This window comes from Camellia sinensis, chromosome 1, assembly GCF_055761805.1.
Source record: "Camellia sinensis isolate YWXY chromosome 1, ASM5576180v1, whole genome shotgun sequence".
Taxonomy (NCBI): Eukaryota; Viridiplantae; Streptophyta; class Magnoliopsida; order Ericales; family Theaceae; genus Camellia; species Camellia sinensis.
In genome coordinates, this window is record NC_138961.1 from 252137079 (window position 1) to 252156095 (window position 19017).

The 19017-nt window shown below is 32.0% G+C and overlaps 2 protein-coding genes across 16 annotated transcripts; one reads left to right on the forward strand and one right to left on the reverse strand.

Annotated features, from left to right (window-relative positions):
- The first annotated feature begins 2814 nt into the window (after positions 1-2814).
- Positions 2815-15581, forward strand: ABCI11 (non-intrinsic ABC protein 14). Of its 15 annotated transcripts, none has more exons than XR_014349027.1 (12): positions 2816-2999; positions 3180-3225; positions 4149-4228; positions 4381-4432; positions 4551-4684; positions 5754-5868; positions 6011-6097; positions 6201-6249; positions 6634-6718; positions 7321-7445; positions 12631-12893; positions 15129-15581. XR_014349027.1 is itself a non-coding variant. In XM_028228268.2 (11 exons), exons 1-10 carry the CDS (start codon positions 2902-2904, stop codon positions 7400-7402), a joined length of 828 nt encoding a protein of 275 aa, XP_028084069.2. In that variant the 5' UTR covers positions 2815-2901; the 3' UTR covers positions 7403-7445; positions 14694-14950. The 15 variants fall into 15 exon arrangements, 12 of the variants coding, with proteins under 12 accessions (XP_028084069.2, XP_028084070.2, XP_028084072.2 ...); XR_014349042.1 differs by having other exon boundaries at positions 12661-12893; XR_014349058.1 differs by having other exon boundaries at positions 12695-12893.
- LOC114285240 (regulator of nonsense transcript protein) lies at positions 8055-11703 on the reverse strand. The gene is made up of 5 exons (XM_028228266.2): positions 11566-11703; positions 11420-11486; positions 10233-10996; positions 9065-9335; positions 8055-8210 (listed from the first exon to the last, which is right to left on the reverse strand). The coding sequence occupies exons 1-5, from the start codon at positions 11569-11571 to the stop codon at positions 8191-8193; spliced, it is 1128 nt and encodes a 375-aa protein (XP_028084067.2). The 5' UTR covers positions 11572-11703; the 3' UTR covers positions 8055-8190.
- Positions 15582-19017: the final 3436 nt, after the last annotated feature.

The window sequence follows — 19017 nt, forward strand, 5'->3', positions numbered from 1 at the left end:
GTCCCACATTGATTTGGTGGGAAGTTTTGAAAGGGTTTATAAGGCTTAAGGTGAGACCGGACGGACGGCGGCGGCGGCGCGCGCGTGTGTGGTGATTTTTGGGTCTAATGGGTCTAGCCCATTTTGCCCATAACCTCTCCCTCTTAAACACTTGGATACCCCTTGGGGCACACCCCAAGTATCTCACCCTAAGCCTTATAAACCCTTTTAAAACTTCCCACCAAATCAATGTGGGACAAGCCAATTTACAACCTTAAGGAATTTCCACCAAAATTCCATTTCCATGGAGCACACTTTGGCTTCAATTTCCCATTCACTCGGTAATGGTTTTGAGCAACCAAATATACCACGTGAATCACAACGCGGCATAGAACGCGTTACCACTTTGACCCGAGTAAATCGACACTCGGGGCCCACCTAAAAAATAGACCAAACTTGAGAAAAAATTCTAGTTTTACCCAGAATTTTTCTACCATTTCCAACAAACTGTACTTCTATCCTTTTCACATTGAGAGTATTATAAATTCATCTTATTGGCCTGCAGTACTATTGTCTGTTTTAAAGTTTTTTTTTTATAAATCTTTGTTCCTACTATATAGTAAAGGGATATTTAGAATGATCTAAATAAGTTTATTTTTTTTATTATTTTTTTTAAAAACATAAAATATAAGTTGAATTTGAAGTAATGTGATAAAGAAGGTGATATAACACAAATAAGATAATTGTGACCCAATAGCATGTTATTTTATCACATGCCAAACACCCCATAAATAAATTGTTTATCAGTAGATTGTCTTATGTTATTTAACTTATTATTTTAAATACTCTGATAAATAAAAAGATAAATTATAAAATATTGGCTAAGGTTTGTTTAAAACATGATGTGTTCTCAATGGTTCTAAAAATTATAAATATTTTCTCATCAGAATTTGTCATTTGACAGACTTACCCAAAAAAAAAAAAAAAAAAAATCCTAATTACTATCCTATACAATAATAAAATTATCAAAATTATTAATTGAAATATATTTATGATATCATTAAAAATTATTAATTAATTTATTAGTTAATTAATGAAAAAATCATTTGTTTTACAATTAAAAATTTAACAGAATAGGATATAATTTTCAAAATAACAAATCACAATTAATATTGCAAATGAATGAAAATATTAAAAATAGAGATATCAAATTCAAAAAGAATCGTAACAATGATTATGGAGGTGATGGGTTGTGGTAGCAGTTGTTGTGGCAGTGGTAATAATAATGACGATTATTACTTACCTAAAAACAATAGCAATTATGGTGGGGCAGTGACATGATGGCGGTATTTGTGATAACAATGACAATGGTGATAAAAATGGTAGTCATGAAAGGATGGTAGATGTTGGCGGTGCTAGTGGTGATAGACGTGGTAGAGACAGAAGAGGTGATGGTGGTGATTGTGAGATTATAATAGTGATTAATACTTACGTATAAGTATTTACAAATTTAATCAAAATTAAGTAAGTTTCATATCATTTAAAAATTTCTTAATTTTTACCTTATATTTTAAGAATCATTTAAATTTGTAAGAGATACAATTTGTGATTATCAAATGGATTTAATTGATTTTTATTTAATACATTGTGTTTTAAATGCTAAATTAAGTTATCAAAAACCAACCAACTGAGATGCTGGTTGATAAAATTGAAAATTAAAAAATAAAAATTAAGTAAAAAGTTATTTAATAAAAACATAATAAAAACACAAGTTATTTGATATATATGATATTAAATTTAAAATTTATTATTTTAGAATTATATTTTCTAATTTTAGTAAATTAACTGATACAATTTTTGAGATTTTGAGTATTGTAATTTGTATAATCGGTGAAAAAGCTATTTAATATTCATGGAGCGTAATGTGTTCATACACAAATACTAATAATCATACATTATGTCTTCTCATATTTCTTAATCATTTAATACAAGATTATAAATCTTACTTTTTTTTTTTTTTCATCAATCACAATATTTTTAAGGCCAAGTTTGGCAAGTTAAAAAAAGCTAAAAAGCTAAAAAGTTTACTCAAAAAGTTAAAAAGTTATCACTATTCATCAAAAGTCAAAAATTACGGCTGCATAACTCCTAATCATAATTTTTCCCTACACACTAATTTATACAATTTCTTAATACATATTTTTCCATAAAAAGTCAAAAAATTAATCCAAACAACCATATTTTTTTTCTTAACTTTTTAATCTAAAAAGTCAAAAAGTAAGCTAATTTAAGATATCCCAAACAACCCAAAATATCAAAAATCTCTGCTTAAAAATCATTCAAATGGATGAGGTCTATAATTTTAAAATAACAATCTTATAATATATATTAATAAAATATTTTTTCTTTGAAGGGATGGTGTAATTTCCGCCTAATCAAATGCGAGTCAATAGCCTCTCCTTGCATGTTCCTGCTTGCGCCAGTCCTTGTAGGGCCTTCGGGTCTACTTTTAGGCCCAATTTTGATAATTCGAATTGTTCATATTTTATGATTTATTTAGTATATCATACTTGTAAAAAATCAAGTTGATCGGATATCAGAAAGTATGTGTTTGAAAAATTGAACTAAAAACTATTTTTTTAAAGAATTTAATAAACAGTTTTCCGAACATATGCTTTCTGATATACGATCAACTTGATTTTTTACAAGTATGATATACTAAATAAATCATAAAATATGAACGATTCGAATTATCAAAATTAAGCCTAAAAGTAGGCCGGAAGACTCTGCAAGGACGGGCACAAGTAGAAACTTGCAAGGAGAGGATCCTCGTACAATCAAATGCAACCCTTCTCGTGCTCAAAAACATAAAATAAAAAATACAATCCCTCTCTCTTTCTCTCGGCGGCAAGAGAGACAGACATGGCGAGCATGCCTATAACCTTACCATCGTCCTCTTCTGTGCTCGGTTCCAGAACACTCGAACTCCCAACGGTCGTCTCAGCTCAATTTTGCATAAGGCAAGACCTCCTCGTTCTTTGTTTCTCTCCTCCGCCTTTTTTGTTTTTTCAATTCGAACTTTTTTTTCTTCTAAAATTGTTTGACTGAACGACTTTGAAATCTAGAGGAAAGCAATCCTCACGATTTGTCTTCAATTGTTTGATTCAACTAAGTTCTTTTTTGCGTACTTTGAATTTCAGGTGTAATCGAGCACTCAAAGTCTCCTGCAATCACTCGTGCTTCGAAGTAAGTTCCTTCTCATTTTTGTTTTAATCTCTTCAATTATTCTTACCTATCTGACTTTGGTATACATTCTTGATTCGCATTCATATATAGTTAAGTTTAAGATGGATCTTTGTGAATTTCAGTTTTGTTACTTGAAATAGGAGTCTATTTGTGGGAAGTTTCAAAGCAACCAACCGATTTGACTAAATTCCTAAATCATTCAACCAAAGGGCTTGTATGATATATATATATATATATATTATATGTGTGTGTGTGAAGAATTTCTGAAGAAATTTCAATTTCTTCATTTATATTGGAACATATGCCTGTGAGGGCGTCTTTCTTCTGGTTATTTCATCAAAAAATATTTTTTTTGCTGGATTGTTAACCAAATTCCTGGTTATGCAAATTGGTGGAAACTTAGTATATAGTTTAGGTCCCATTTGGCAAGAGGTTTTTTTGGCTAAAAAAGCCAACAAATTCAAGCCCACTAGCAAAACATTATATCATATACATCAATCAATCAATCACTTTTTCCCTCACAACTATCTATTCAACTAGGAAAAACCATTCATAAACACATTGAACTTTTTCAGCTCATAAAAAAGTCAAAAGACCAAAAAGCCACTAAAAAATCCAAATTGCCAAACTGGCAATTAATGTCATATTAAACTTTTCTTTCATTTGGCTGAATCCTCATGGATGAATAATATAATAGCACCTTACATGTATGCCGAAGTGTGATTGCTGACATGCCACATTCACTTATATGCCTTGGCTCTCCTACAACTCAGATATGGGATGCATTAAATTCTTACATCAAGCACATGTATATTAACTTTGTAATTTTGTGCTTTCTGCTAAGTATACTTGGCTTTCTAGTTATATTTTTGCAAATAAAAGTGAAATTGTTGTCCTGAAATATTATTGTTGTTTTCTTTAAGGTAAGGGATGTTAGCTATCGGCCTCCGGGGACCCAAATCAACCTTTTGAATGAAGTTAACATTTGCCTTCCTGAAAAAAGGTATTTTTGTTTGTAGTCTCTTGCTTAAATGGACCTCATGTATAATTGTGCTAACAACCAACCCTCCTTAATATGTTCTTAATTAGAGCTTAAATTACTTCTGAGAACTGCTTTGCATTCATGGGATTGTTTGTTGTTTTGTCTTGCTGTAGTTTTGGCTTGATTTTTGGACGGAGTGGAAGCGGAAAAACTACACTCTTGCAGGTCTATATTTTGATTTTAGGTTATCATTTGTTGTGGACCTCTTTAATTCATTTCAATTTTGTCCCCTTGTTTTACTTTATCTTGCATTTTATTTGCATATATTTTATTTTCCTCACAGCTTATTGCAGGGTTGACCAAACCAACATCAGGCTCCATTTATATTCAAAGATATGATAACGATGGCAAACCAAATCAATCTCCTGAACAATTAACTCCAGAAAGAGTTGGTATTGTTTTTCAGTTTCCTGAGAGGTATTGCTTCAAATTGGAAAATTGAAGAGGCTTTCTATTTATTTATTTTTTCTTATGAGTTGCTATCTATCATACAGGCTTATGCATCACTTGCACGTTGGTAAGTTAAAGTTACCTCACATCAACTAGTTTGTAGTAACTTCATTTTCTAATCTTTTATGATTTTTAATGATTATTTTCCACAACCACAGTACCAAATTGATCTTTTTAGATCTTTTGTCCTTTTAATTAGTGCCTCTTAATTATTTATTCTTTATATCCTTGATGATAGAGTGATCATGGGAATATATGTTGTGTTCTTGTCTCTCTGTTTTCATGCCTGTTCACCAACAGTGTATTACTTTTCTCCCACTCATCTAGTTTTTTATTGAGATTGTCAAATGCAAAGTAATTTACCTACCATTTTACCTTGACTATTGTGGTAGTTGGACTTCACTCTTCTTTTGCTTAAGGGAACTTTAATTTTGCATATTCTCATATAGGTGTCTTTTTTTGTTGTAAGAATGGTTGTTAGAATCGTGTGATTCATGATTTGATTCATATGATTTGATATGAGTGTCAACCAAAATGATTTGAATTGTGTTGTCAAATTGGAAATTGAGTGAATCGTGCAATTCAATTTGCGATTCCTTACATTTCACTGTGATTCAATTATGTTTCAGTTTTGTTTGCATACTTCATGAAACACCGTTGTTTTCGATTATATGTGGTTTAATCATATTGATATTTATTTTATTTTAAACACTAAGTGTGCGTTTTTATATGTATTTACAAGGATGCCTGCATAAAATCATATATTATATTAATAAAATGAATGTGACAATTCACTATTTTAGCAAAAACGATTGACAATTTTATTCGTGATGCCTTTACTTTTTGAATGTTGGCTCTTCTTTTGCTTTATGCAGGTTTAATTTTGCATATTCCGACATAATAACTTTTTTTTTGGGTTTCATTTGCATGATTAAAAGGCTGCACTTTTTGTTTTGTTTTACTTATTTGTGTGGGCCTATGGGGAAAACATTTTTTTTCCCCTCTGAAGTGCCTAACATGATATGTTGTGGGCTAGGTATTTCATAACCGACAATGTTCTTGATGAAGTCACATTTGGATGGCCAAGGCAGAGAGGTGACCTTCAATTGAAAGAGCTTCTTGCTTCAAGACTCCAAAGAGCTATTATTTCGGTAATTATACTCCCCTCAGATTAGAGAATATTTTTTTGATGCTACTCCTTTACTTTATGGATTTGTTTTCTTGATTTCTATGTATTAGTTGTCGCGTCTTTGCCAAATTTAACACCATATCTTAAGTAAATTAATCTGTTAGGTTGGTCTGCATGGAATCCCCTTGGATAAAGATCCTCACTCCTTAAGTGGTGGCTACAAAAGGCGGCTGGCCCTAGCAACTCAATTAGTAAATCTCTCCCCCAGTGGTTTTATGTGAATGCGAAAATGTTCTACACACATGCATGCATAAGATTTAAAATGACTGCTTGAGAATTGTTGACTTTATGCAGGTACAGATTCCCAATTTATTGATATTGGATGAACCTCTTGCTGGTCTTGGTATGAATATGCATTTTGTACTCTTTAATTAATATTTTCACATCATGATAGTTGTCTTCTTGCTTTTATATTCAAATTTCATTGTTGTTTTTCCAGCTACACTTTTACCAGAACATTTTTTTTCATAATGTTTTCAGGAACATGGGTATCAACCCTACCTTGTAAATTCAATATTCATTATGTTTGTTCATTGGCCACAACAACACAACAGCTATTCTTTGGCCATAACATTTTTTTTTTCAAAAATATTTTCGGGAACATGGCGTATCAACCTTAACTCCTCTGAAAGTTTTCAAATATCTCAATCTTGTCTCATACTTTATGCTTCTAAGTCTTTTTCAAAAGCTGCTGAAGTATTGTTTTTTTTCTACTCTGAAAAATTAGATTGGAAAGCACGTGCAGATGTTGTAAAGTTATTGAAACATTTAAAGAAAGAGCTAACTTTACTTGTTGTCAGTCATGATCTCAGGTAAGTTTTAGTTATTCTTTATCTTTTTTTATACCCGTTCGCTGTTTACTGTAATAATTTATTTGTTTTCAGATTGTTAATTTATTTCATTAAAGGCATGATTTTTACTGATGACCAAGAATAGCAATGTAGGGAATTTGTCTGGTAGCATTTAAATTTCCATGAAAAGTAAATTAGTTCAATGTGCTTTACATGGCATTTTGACACACAACCCCTTGATTTTGAGAAGTGTCATAATTGTACATGAAATGTAGGTCATTTATTGAAAGACAGAAGTGCAATTTTTATTATTATTATTTTTTAAGAGTTAATCAAATCAATTGTACTGTTTAAAATTCTGTAAGAAACAACGATTTAGCCTTATCCAAATCTTTGGGACTCTGTGAGAAATAATTGTTGTGATGGCTTAAAAAACACCAAAGTCTTTTGAATTTGCATTGGTATTTCGTTACTATTTTTCAAGAAGCCCAGTGGTATTATTTATTGTGGCTAATCAAATGAATCTTACCCATTACTAAAATGAATTGTGGCAATGCTATATAGTTTTTCCTTACCTTGGAGTGATGTACATCGCTTATGATGGGGCTGTTGTATGCCTACAGGGAGCTAGCCTCTCTAGTTGATCACTCTTGGAAGATGGAAATGGGTGGAGTACTTAAGGAAGAGCCTCTATCTGTTCAGTAGTCTCAGTGTAAATACCTTGTCAACAATCGATTACATGCATGAGGTATGACAATTTTTTGGGGGGCTCTTTTTTGTGTTTCTTCTGTTCATTTTTCTTGTCCTTTGCTTAGAGAAATATCAAGAACCTTTCATTACTGTTAATAGTGCTGGGTAATGGCCTTCTTTTGCCTTTTATTTTGTTGTTATTATTATTCTTATTTTGAGATTAAAGAATTAACACAATTAAGACAAACATTAGATCACCTCACAAGAAAAATAGGGGAAATTACAAAAAAAAAAAAAAAAAAAAAAAACTCAGGTTTCACCCTAGTAGCAAATTAAAACCCTGGGTTCTTAATTTTCTCAATTTAAACAATCCTGATTGTCAATTCCAACTCCCCATCCATCACCGCTTACTGGCCCTAGCAGAGGAGGGATAATTTTATCAATTTAACCACCTTTGTCTTCCTCTTTCTTTGCCCTTCTTGCATGACTCCAAAGCAAAATGCAACTCAAAATCTCAACTCATAATAGGCCCCACAGAAATTATGACAGACAACTGAAATTATTCATACTAATTAGGACACGCTGAAAGTTAATTCTGAAAACCACAACATTGATATCACACTAAGCAAGGTGATAGAGATGCATCTTTTATTTTCCTATGTTTGCTTGAGGCCATCATCACTCTCATGACTCAAAACTAGCTGAGTACTCACCAACACACATAACATCACTGAACACCACATAACAGTTTTTACTGAGAAAAAGATAACGGCTAATTGCCACTTCTTTCAGCTTCTGCTGCTTTAGAGCTCTAAGACCAAGTCTACAATACAAACAGTACAAAAAGGTCAGGAATAGTTGCATCAATGTTTGTGGTTTAATATGTGTTTCAGGAGATTACATCGAATCTTTAGCAAAGTGTGTTCCATTCTCCTGTGCAAGTTATAGAAACTGCATATATTGAATTATGTGTGTGTGCATATATTGAATTATGTGTGTGTATGTAATTAAATGCAGGGTAGATGATATGCACCTAATTGAATTATTTACACAGTCACTGTAATTTAGACAGTCAGTCACTACTATAACCTATGTTACATGGACCCTTCTAAATTTCTTAAGTACCCGTGTTGGACACTTGACATTTGAGTAAGGGTAGGATATCTGCATTGAACATGTCTAGTAGGACATGCACCTTGTTTTGTTTTGTTTTTCTTTCTTTTTTTTTTTTTTTGGCGGCATCCTAACAAGTATAGTTGAGTTTACTATATAACTATGCATAACTCCCTTGTTTTGTGTATAAACAGTTCTATGTTAGTTTGGAAACACCATTTTATCCTAAAAAAGTACGAGTAATACTAGACCCCCACCACCCCCACCCCCACCCCACGCAATGGTGGGAGCCTCATTCACCGGACTACTTTCTTATTTTTATTTATATAAAAAAATATATAATTTGGCTGTGTCATGGTGTCCTTGGCTATAGAAAATAGATGAATTCGACACTTAGATACATACCTCCACCCAACACCCATACCTGAGTCCATATAACATAGACTACAAGTTACAATCAAGTTAATACTTTGCATTAGAAATTGGACACTCTTGATTTCTGGGGTACTGGGATTTTTACCAAGTTGACAATAAAGGTAGTGCATATTATGTGTGTGTACTTACAGTCTGCGTCTGTTTTGATCCAATGCTCCTTCTTCTGAGTCAAACCACTGCTGCTGAGGCTCTTATGGCTTAGGTCCCAGTTGGTTACTTCCTTCTTTGACATACCTCTGAGAGGAGACCTGGTGTTGATTTTTTTCTGGAGAGTCAGACCTCCCTTATTATAGCCACCATCAATGGAATTTTTACTGACATCATATTTATGGGACTTGGTGTACTCTTTCTCTGCTGCTGATCTTTCTGGATGGACTTTTTTGTGTAACATTCTTAGAACCTGCGTGTGACACATCAGAAAATTACGGACTTAAGAGAGTAATGGTAGTGCTATTGACAATACGTCTAAGAAGCATGGACACGGACACGTGACACGACACGAATACGACACGGACACGTCGACACGTTAATTTTAAAAAAATGCAGGACACGACACGTGGAGGACACGCATGAAATATATAATTTTATATATTTATTATATATTATATATATGAATATATCATTCAAAGATAATAAAAAATATAATATAGCACTATTTCCTATAAATTTATATGATTTTTGTTTTATTATTGTATCTTAAGTTGTTTTGTTCAAACTTATAATTAGTTTCACATATGTATAATCAATAGACGCAGGTGTTTAAACAATTGACACGTGTGTCCTCCAAGTGTCCAAAGAGCGTCCGGGTCTTTAAAAATATTTAAAAAATAGGACACGTTTTGAAGAGTATCGGACACGTGTCCTAAGAGTGTCCAAAGAGTGTCGGTGTCCGACACGGACACGACACGGATACGTCACCTTCTTAGAAGTGTCCGTGCTTCTTAGCAATACGTCCACTTCAAGTATCTTTACAGTGAGATTGTATAGAAAAGACTTCTATATGTTAGATTACATGGTTAATTTCTCATAGCATACTCATCATAGTCCACCTTGATAGGGCCATCCTAGATGGGACACCTTTAGTGAATGGACAACCATTATCTGAACTCCTGATATGGAATTCCTTTTGGTCATGACATTTGATGAATTTGATTAGTCTCGCATGTCTTTGGGGTTGTGTTCAAGAATATTATATTTAGCATTTCAACTTAAGTTGATTGTAGGTTATTTGTGATGATAATTATCTAAGATTTACATAGGGGTCATTCTTAGAAAACCCAGTTCTGGGTTGACCAACCTTAGGGAGTTTCCTCTTGGTTGAAACAGCATCAGCAGCTGCACTACTAGCAGCAGAAGCTGCCTGGCCTGTTGAACAAAACTGGAGCCTCTTTAGCATCTTCTTGATGAAACATGTGGCGTATGTTCGCTTGGCATGATTCTCCCCCTTTTCACATTTATCTGTGGAATTGTCATACATCATATCCGTCCTCTTAAACAGCTGACCCAGTGTGGTCCTTTCTTTCTTTAACTCTGTGCTTGTTTCAGGCACTTCAATTGGAGAGCCAAAAAGGTATCCCTGGAGTGGACATACCACCATATCTCCGTCCTCTTCGGTGTCCTCACCTTCAATTTGCTTTCCACAGATTGTAATAATGCTTACATGACTGCTTCTCTCTGATAAGGCATCACCTACCTCTTTAGCTTCAGCCTCAAGGAACTTCTCCAGCTCATCATTGATAAGCTTCAATTCATTCTCTGTTACCTCTGTTTCTTTCTCAGTTATTTTCTCAACAGGCATGGGAAACGTTGGTGTTGGGGGCTCTGTAATGATTGGTTCTGATCCAAGGGTTCCAATCATGAGAAAGCCATCAAAGGGCATGCTGATTGTGATGGATGACTTTTCTTCATAAACCTCTTCGACGCTCTTGGTTTTGAGTTCACTAGAAGATTTTTGATATCCCCCTTGGGATTGTCTTGAGTTTACAGAGCTGAAGGTTGGCTTTGTGTAGCATTCTTGTTCATAAAGTGATGGCTGAGTTGAGAGGCAAGAACAGAAGTTCCCTGAAACCAGAAATCAAAAGTTCTTCAATATAATATATTCCTGGGGTTTAATATCTTTCTTCTTGTACCAAATGAGGGTAGGGACCAATTAGTGGCTGCAGTTCATGACATATAGACTTGTTTATGAGGGTTGCAAAGTTGTAAGATGACATAACTACAATGTCATATCAGTAACGCTATCATAAAACGGCCATAACACAGGTTGGGATTGATCTTTTAGGACCATTTTTGTTGAGGTGGGAACTCTGTTGATATCATTTTTAGCAAATTTATATGTAGTCAATGGAAAAAAACTCAATACATCAGATTCTAGTCCTCAAATGTGGTCTTAGAAATTCCGCAGGCTATTTTTTTCTAGTTAAAGGAAAAGAAAAAGAAGTAATTCTTAGGGATTTGTTAAACTGGATTAGGAGATGGGAGTACCAGTTGTGAATTCTTTGAACGGCTCAATGCTATTCTGCCGTAGTTTACGGTGCATCCAACCTAGCAACTGCAAACATTGACAAGCAAAAAATGAAGTTGAAAGGGTTGATCATGTTCATTCTAAATTTAGAAGAATTTGGACTCACCTTCATCTTAAACTTTCTTTTACAGGATTCAATGATAGATTGCTTTGATTGTCAAAGGAGACATAAATGGAGATAGCTTAGGGAAAGGGGATTTAAAAAGGAGAGATTTGGGACTGGTGAAAGAGGGAGAAAAGGGAGGATGCTTTCATTTATCAAAAAAAAGGAAAAAAAAAGGGGGAGGATGCTTTGATCATAATTGTTAATGAATAGGAGCCTGGTGGTGGTTGCTAGAAGGGTCTGAGATAGAGGTGAGCAGAAGATACATAAAGAAAGATACAAGATTTTGGTTGGCTATTCTTTGTCAATATCAAATCATGTGGACAAATTGAGGAGTGTTTTTACTTTTGTGTACGTGTGCTTGGAGATGGTTTCACAATACAGGGATGTATGTGCAGTTGGTCATTCATGAAGATAGGTGTACACATTAATGCAAATAATTCTGTTATGTAGGTCAGTCATCTGATGAGTTTGTGCATTGGCGTGCAATAGATTTATTCAACTGCTGACGGATGCATATGATGAGAGAGTAGATATATGAGTGTTATTAGATTCATATACACCTTTATTTTCTATGTGCAACAGTGAAAGAGCACGTGATCTATTACGAATTATTTTACAAGGTATTTGGCGAAAAGTCCACTATGAAGTGTATTACTCTCTAGAATACTATTGTATTTATCTTAAAAAAAAAAAAAAAACTCTCTAGAATATTATCATTGAATGCTGTTGGGTCCAAAAATCTAAAGTACGAAGATATTTTACTCAAATTAGGGTCACAAAGGGGACTGAATGAATATCTAAAGTTTTGGTAGATAGTGCTTTGGCTAAGATGATCCTTTAAAATCCTTGTCTGGCTTGCCTGTGTCACTGACTAAATGATATCACTTGAATTAATGTTTAAAAATTCTGTGGGTCATTGCAAGTTTTGGTGTAAGAAATTGACTTGAGCTCCTCTAATTAACACTTGTCTTGCTTTTTTCTAGCAATTCATAATTTTCAGTATTTCTGGGTATATGACCACTTTTCACTCTAGTAAATTTGATTATGTTATTATTGTGTTGCAAGTCTAAAGCTCTTGATTGAAGGAATTCTCAGGGTCTCTGGTATGGTGTTTTTCATGATTAAACAGCAATCATAGATTATTAGGTGGTGCCTTTTTCGACAAAAGCCTGTAATTATGTCATTTTTTGGGAGTTATTGTTGATATCATAGACAAGCTATCATAAAGTTGAAACTGTTATGAGAGCTGTGCTGTGCACCACATGTAGAGGTAGCTCATTTCTATTGTGGATTGTGGACTCTGCAAAATTCTATTTGCTAAATGGAAGGTAATATTATTTCTGCATCTGCATCTATAATTTGGTGACCTGTGATTAGAGTTGGTAAATTTTCCTAAATTTGGGACTTGTGATAGAACCAAGCGCACTTACATCTACATATTTTTACTCAGTGCTTATATTCTGCATTTGATGATGGATCGTCAGGTTTTAATTGACAGAATCACTCTCTTTTGTGGGAAATGGTCATGGGTTGATTCTGATGGAAAGTGTTTCCATTGAGGAGCCCATACAGATATAGTTGTCGGCTTGAAAGAAACTCGAGTGTACCCCACTAGCATCTCTAAATATAGAAGTGAGCTGAGGAGAAAGCCATTAGAAGCTTAGTGACAGTACCACGCAGTCATTTCTTTGATTGAATTGTTCGATAATTTACGGAAGACAACAACTATTGCACCATCATCAAGGTTTTAAAAAGTGGTGTTACTTAATGGTTGCGGTGGTAAGCGCTACCTGTTACACCCGCTTTTGCGGTGTGACGAAAATTTACGTGTGTAACGGCCGTTTCGGTGTTACGTAGCAGTCGTAGTGGTACCGTAATAGCCATAACAACCATTAAACACCGTTACAATATTCTGAATAGCTTCATTTTCAAAGAAAAAAAATCTAACAAAAAAGAACGAATACTCAAGTGATTTAAAGCCCAAAGAAAAAATCTTGTATGAATTTTTCTTTATGATTTAATTTTTAATTTTTATTTTATTACATTAGCATCTAAAATAAAAAACATATAAATAGTGGTTGTATTTATTTTTATAATCATTTCATTTAAATTGTAAATATTTTTTATTTTGTTACTATAATATGTTGTCTAAAAAATGTCTTTAAAAAAAAAAATTAGTAGCTCAAAAATAATTTTTGCTTATGGCACAATTCTTATTTTTATAATCATTTCATTTATTACTTAATAGAAATAATTTTATAGTTAGCTATAAAGTGTTATTTGAAAAATGTCTTTAAAAAAAAATCATTAACTCAAAAACAATTTTTGTTTATGGCACAATTTTGATAATCATTTATTTAATAATTGTAAATATTTTTTATTTATTTAGTTCAGGTATTGGTCAAAAGTAATTTTATAGACATTTAAAATCAATTATTCTTAAAGTATTAACTATTGAAATAAAATGTAAAAACTTATTTTTATAGTGATTTAAAAATATGAAATATATTGGATCATACTTAAAAATTAACAAAACTTAATCAAAATCTATTTTAAACTCTTATAAATGTGATTTTGAAAAAAAAAATGTGTATCGGTAATTTTTTTTTTCAAATTGTGTAAAAGATTAAAAAATTCAAGATTCTGATTATCGCAACTGTTATGCAACGGTTTTTACACCTTATAATTGTAATCGCGCTATCGCAATCGCTTTTTGAAAGCTTGACATGATTTATGCGGATTAGTGTAAAGTGCTAGACAGATTTGATCGAAGACATAGTACAATACCTATGTATGTGATGTTTGTGTTAGTTCGTCCATGCATAAAGCATGGCAATTCTAGGAGGTTGCTTATTAGGATAGAAGGAAAGCTCAAACTTTCTTCAACTGTAAATAAGGATAGAAGGAAAGCTCAAACTTTCTTCAACTGTAAATTCACCCTTGGATTTTCGTCTTTCGGTTTCTGATGGCAATGTATATGTTCTAAATATTTTTTATTAGTATTCTGTTTGAAATTGTTATGGTAATATTGGTTAGATGATCCGTCTTTTAGTCATCGAACCTACCATTTTGAATTTGGTGCTGCTTGTTGAAGATTGCATTTTTGAATTTGGTGCTGCTTGTTGAAGATTGCATCACTTGGAACTGCCGTTGGTGAAGTTTCTGGATGCAGTTATGTACTCTGACTGCTTTCATCCGCATCAATATTGTGCAGATGTTCAGGGAATTATATGTTTAACTAGAAATAACTGCAATAATATTTATGCTATAATCCAAATGTATGGCTGTTAAGTTCATTCAGTCATTATGATTGTTAATTTAACTGCAATAGTATTGTACAACGATATTTTTGTTAGTATTATTCAAAGTATTAGGTCCTCGATAATTGTATCTTGATAACCAGTTTCTTTGGTAGTTTTACCTTGATAATTGGTGCACCTATCTTTTCTGGGCAAATTAACATAGTATTATTGTGAGATGAACATGTGCTAACCTCCATTATTGCAAATTCAAAATTCGCAAGACAAATTTCTGTTGAAATTATCAAAATTGACATTATGTAGGGCCCTGAAGTGGATAAATTGCTGTTGAGGGGAACCTCATTTTTAGCTAAGCAACAAGGTGCTACAAAATGGCAATTGCCACTTTTTTGGAGCGAGGACAAAGGAAACAGACAGAACACCTCCATAAAGTATTGATTGATGAGTTTGCTGGAACAGTCGCCATTGTTGGATGATGACAGAGTGGTTCGAATTAGCAGGTTTGGGAAAAGCTTGTTTCCAGGGGTTTCTCAAGATGGATGGATGGACCCAGCCCTGGCCTCTTAAACTCCAAAATTTATCCCTTTCAGCTATAATTCTTGTCCATAGTCTTGCAAGCAAAGTACCAAGGTACGACAGTGAAGTGGTCTCAACTCTCAACTTATGCAACTGAAATTTTTGCGTTGGACTGATCAAACAATTGTGGTCCATCTGATGCCATATTGATGGGTTATGCATAATTACTAGTTTCTCTCACACTTTTTTGCTAGTTTATTCGGCTGCCTGTTTGTTAACACAATTAAGCACTTAAAACTAGAGCATTTAGGTAGTGTTTGGTTCACTAGAATGGAGTGGATGGAAATGATCATTCCGTCAAAATATTCGTTCTCATATTTGGTTAAATAAAAAAATAATGAAAAATACACTACAAACGGAAACATTATTCACTATTGTAAGGAAATGATCATTTTATAGAAAAGCATAAGGGATGATTTTTTCATTCCATTCTATCTCAGTGAATCAAATAGAGCATTATGGATTTGATTGTCAAGTACGTTTGATAATGCATAATTACTTACTACTTAAATATGAAAACTAATTGAAAATAGGTCTTAATTTAAGTAAGTGATATGGCTAGAGTGGTATGACCGAGTTCATAACTAAAGTAAAAAACAAAATACTAGTTTCATGGTTAGAGTGGTATGACTAGGTGGTAATGTCATTTTATTTTAAGCACAAACAAATTGTCTCGATTGATCATCAAAAAAAAAAAAAAAATTGTATCAAAAATGGGTTTTCACCATTATTTTATGCAGAAGACTTATCAAAATGGAATGTGTTTCTAAAAACATTGTGATAGTAGTTTAAGAATTACTACTATATTGGTCAATTTTTAGGAAGAATATTTGTTGCAAGTTGCAACAATAATTTTTTTTTTTTAAAAATGTTTACTTAATTTTAGTTGTATATTAGATCTCATGGATAACAATTAGCCAATAATGGTTAGTTATTGTGGTTTACTCAAACAGCACATGGGCACTGCAATATTCATTTGCAGTCTCCTATATGTATGCAATAATGTGAAATAGAAAATATGGATGCAGTACCTTCAATCAGTCAATTGTAATTGTCAGCAGTGATTTTTGAGGTCACTTGTTGCTATCTCGTTGTAAGGTATTATCGGAAAAAATTACAGTTCAATAGTAATTTGATAAAGCCATTATATATTTATAGAAAAGTTATAATTATAATTATTAATATTTATAAAATTCGATTATTTTTTTTAAAATTATTTTTTAAGATTTACACTGATTTGAATTTTTTTTAAAAATCATCTGATTCATCTTTGTTTTAGAGTTCAAAATTAGATATTAATATATGTCACCATCATTTTTTAAATATAGCCAATCTTATATGTATATATAACTTGTTTTGAAAATTCATATATAAAGTAAAAATAAACTAATCTGTTTGGGAAGATGGTTTGTGGCTATTTTAGTCACAAAAGACAAAATAGGTTATTTTAGTCATAACAAACAAAACAGCACATTTAATTCATAATTATTACACTTTTCTCTCACAAAGAAAGTAAAAAAAGTCAAAAAGTCTTTTTCAAATTAAGCTTTTTAACCCAAATTAAAATAATCAAAAAAAATTAAAATGTTAAAAAGTCAACTTATTTCCCAGATTAACAAAAATAATATGTTGACTATTCGTTGTTATTATTTATTCTTTGACGTGTCACATTTCATTACCTTTATTAGTGTTGTATATGGGATTGATTGTTTCAACCATGGACTTTCCATGTTTTACATTAAGGCCAAGTTTTGCTACCTAAAATAAGTTCATACTTTTTATTTTTTTATCTTTTTTTTATTACATCACTTTTTTATTTTTCTGTACAACTTTTCGTAAAAGACAAAAAGTACACTTATTTAGGTCATCCCAAACAACCCCTAAATAATAAATACAAAATAATCAAATCAAATGGTAAAAATAGAAGGATGAAACACCAATAAATACTAAATAGTGATTTTTATAAACGGTTTGGTCTTTTATTTTTTCTCATGGACTTAAAGGTCTTATTCTAGTGTTAATTACATAAATGGTCAAAATATGAATTTTCTCATAATGTTGAAATTACTAAATGTAATATTTCAAGAAAATTTGTTCGTGTACTTTTTTCAAATGTAACCTCTAATGTAACACTCAAAAAACGTAACATTCAAATGTAACACACTAAAAAATTTCTTAGTGTATTTTTTCTAAATGTAACACTCCAATTAATGTAACACTACAAAATTTCTTAATATATTTTTCTCAAACATAATAACATAACATTCTAAAAAAAACTCTTAGTATTTTTTTCAAATGCAACATTCTAATTAATATAACACATAAAAACTCCTTAGTGTACTTTTTTCAAACGTAACACTTTAATGTAACACATTAAAAAATTCGTTAGTGTACTTTTTCCAAACGTAACAGCGTAATAATCTAAAAAAATTCCTTAGTATATTTTTTCCAAACGTAAAACGCCAATCAATGTAACACACAAAAACTCCCTAATGTACTTTTTCTAAACGTAGCACTTTAATGTAACACTCCAATATAAAACCAAAAAACTACACTACAAAAATGTAGATTTCTACACTCGACAACTAACACTTCAGTCAACAGTTTCGTCTAAAAAGAATATTCCACATCTCACCTTTCCATTTCTATCCTAAAAATGAATTAGAAATAAAAAAAATGAATCATAAAAAGGCATTCACTTAAAGTCAAATGGTACCAAATCAAATAAACATAGCTTTTCAAAACAAAAAAGACTAATTGGTTCATAAAAAAACTTTTAGAACTAAATAGATCAACATTCCCCCACATATGATTTATGGGTAAATTTTCCAATCGTCTCCTAAAAATATATAGAAAAATACATTTTTTTTTTCCGGTTTAATTACCTTGAATAAGAGAGTAACACAACAATAATTTAGGCTTATTTTAAGACGTATGTTAAAAGTTAATTTTTTTAGGTTTTTTAGTTTTTTTTTTTTTTAAGCTTTTGTTGAAAAAATGTGTAAAAAAATAAAAATAAAAAAGATAATGTAATTTAAAAAATGTTAAAAAACTAACTTTTAACTCTTATGCTAAAAAGATGACATTATTCAGATAATATACTACTTTCAATTTCCCATAGTGTGAGGAGAGAGAAGTTTACCGCTCAATAAAATGTAAGAACAAATCTCATAAAAATCAAATGTCTCGAATTTTTAAGAATCTAAAATTTCTGAATATTAGTTTATAAAAAATAGCAAGATTACAAAATCATAACTTATTCAAAAATAAGAATTAAGGATCAAATTTATTACCCTTATAAATATTATATTTTATTAATTTAATCTCTGCCACGTATCAATGATGAGATCTAACTTTTTTTTATTTATAAAAAAATAGTGTAGATATTAATTTGATTAGAGATCATACAAAATCCAGGGCCATGCTACAGACCCCAGTGGGGTGACTCCCACTGACGACCCCCAGTGACGTGTCGCACTGGGATTGGCCGAAAATCCAAAACAAAAAAAAAAAAAAAAAACAATTTTTTTTATCCAATAGGAACTGACCCCAGCACCCCCCAGCTGGAGGTCTCAGTCATTTTTCCAAAATCCACCATTGATGTAAGCCTAAGTTA

What these genes read in the sequence shown, in the direction of transcription:
- ABCI11 (XM_028228268.2), top strand. Translation starts at nt 2,902, where the DNA reads ATGGCGAGCATGCCTATAACCTTACCATCGTCCTCTTCTGTGCTCGGT. An exon ending in TCAGCTCAATTTTGCATAAG is followed by an intron (nt 3,000 to 3,179) that starts GCAAGACCTCCT and finishes TTTGAATTTCAG; the next exon opens with GTGTAATCGAGCACTCAAAG. An exon ending in GTTTTTCAGTTTCCTGAGAG is followed by an intron (nt 4,685 to 5,753) that starts GTATTGCTTCAA and finishes GTTGTGGGCTAG; the next exon opens with GTATTTCATAACCGACAATG.
- LOC114285240 (XM_028228266.2), bottom strand. An exon ending in GTTCAAAGAATTCACAACTG is followed by an intron (nt 10,997 to 11,419) that starts GTACTCCCATCT and finishes TTCTGGTTTCAG; the next exon opens with GGAACTTCTGTTCTTGCCTC. An exon ending in GATCAAAACAGACGCAGACT is followed by an intron (nt 8,211 to 9,064) that starts GTAAGTACACAC and finishes TTTGTATTGTAG; the next exon opens with ACTTGGTCTTAGAGCTCTAA.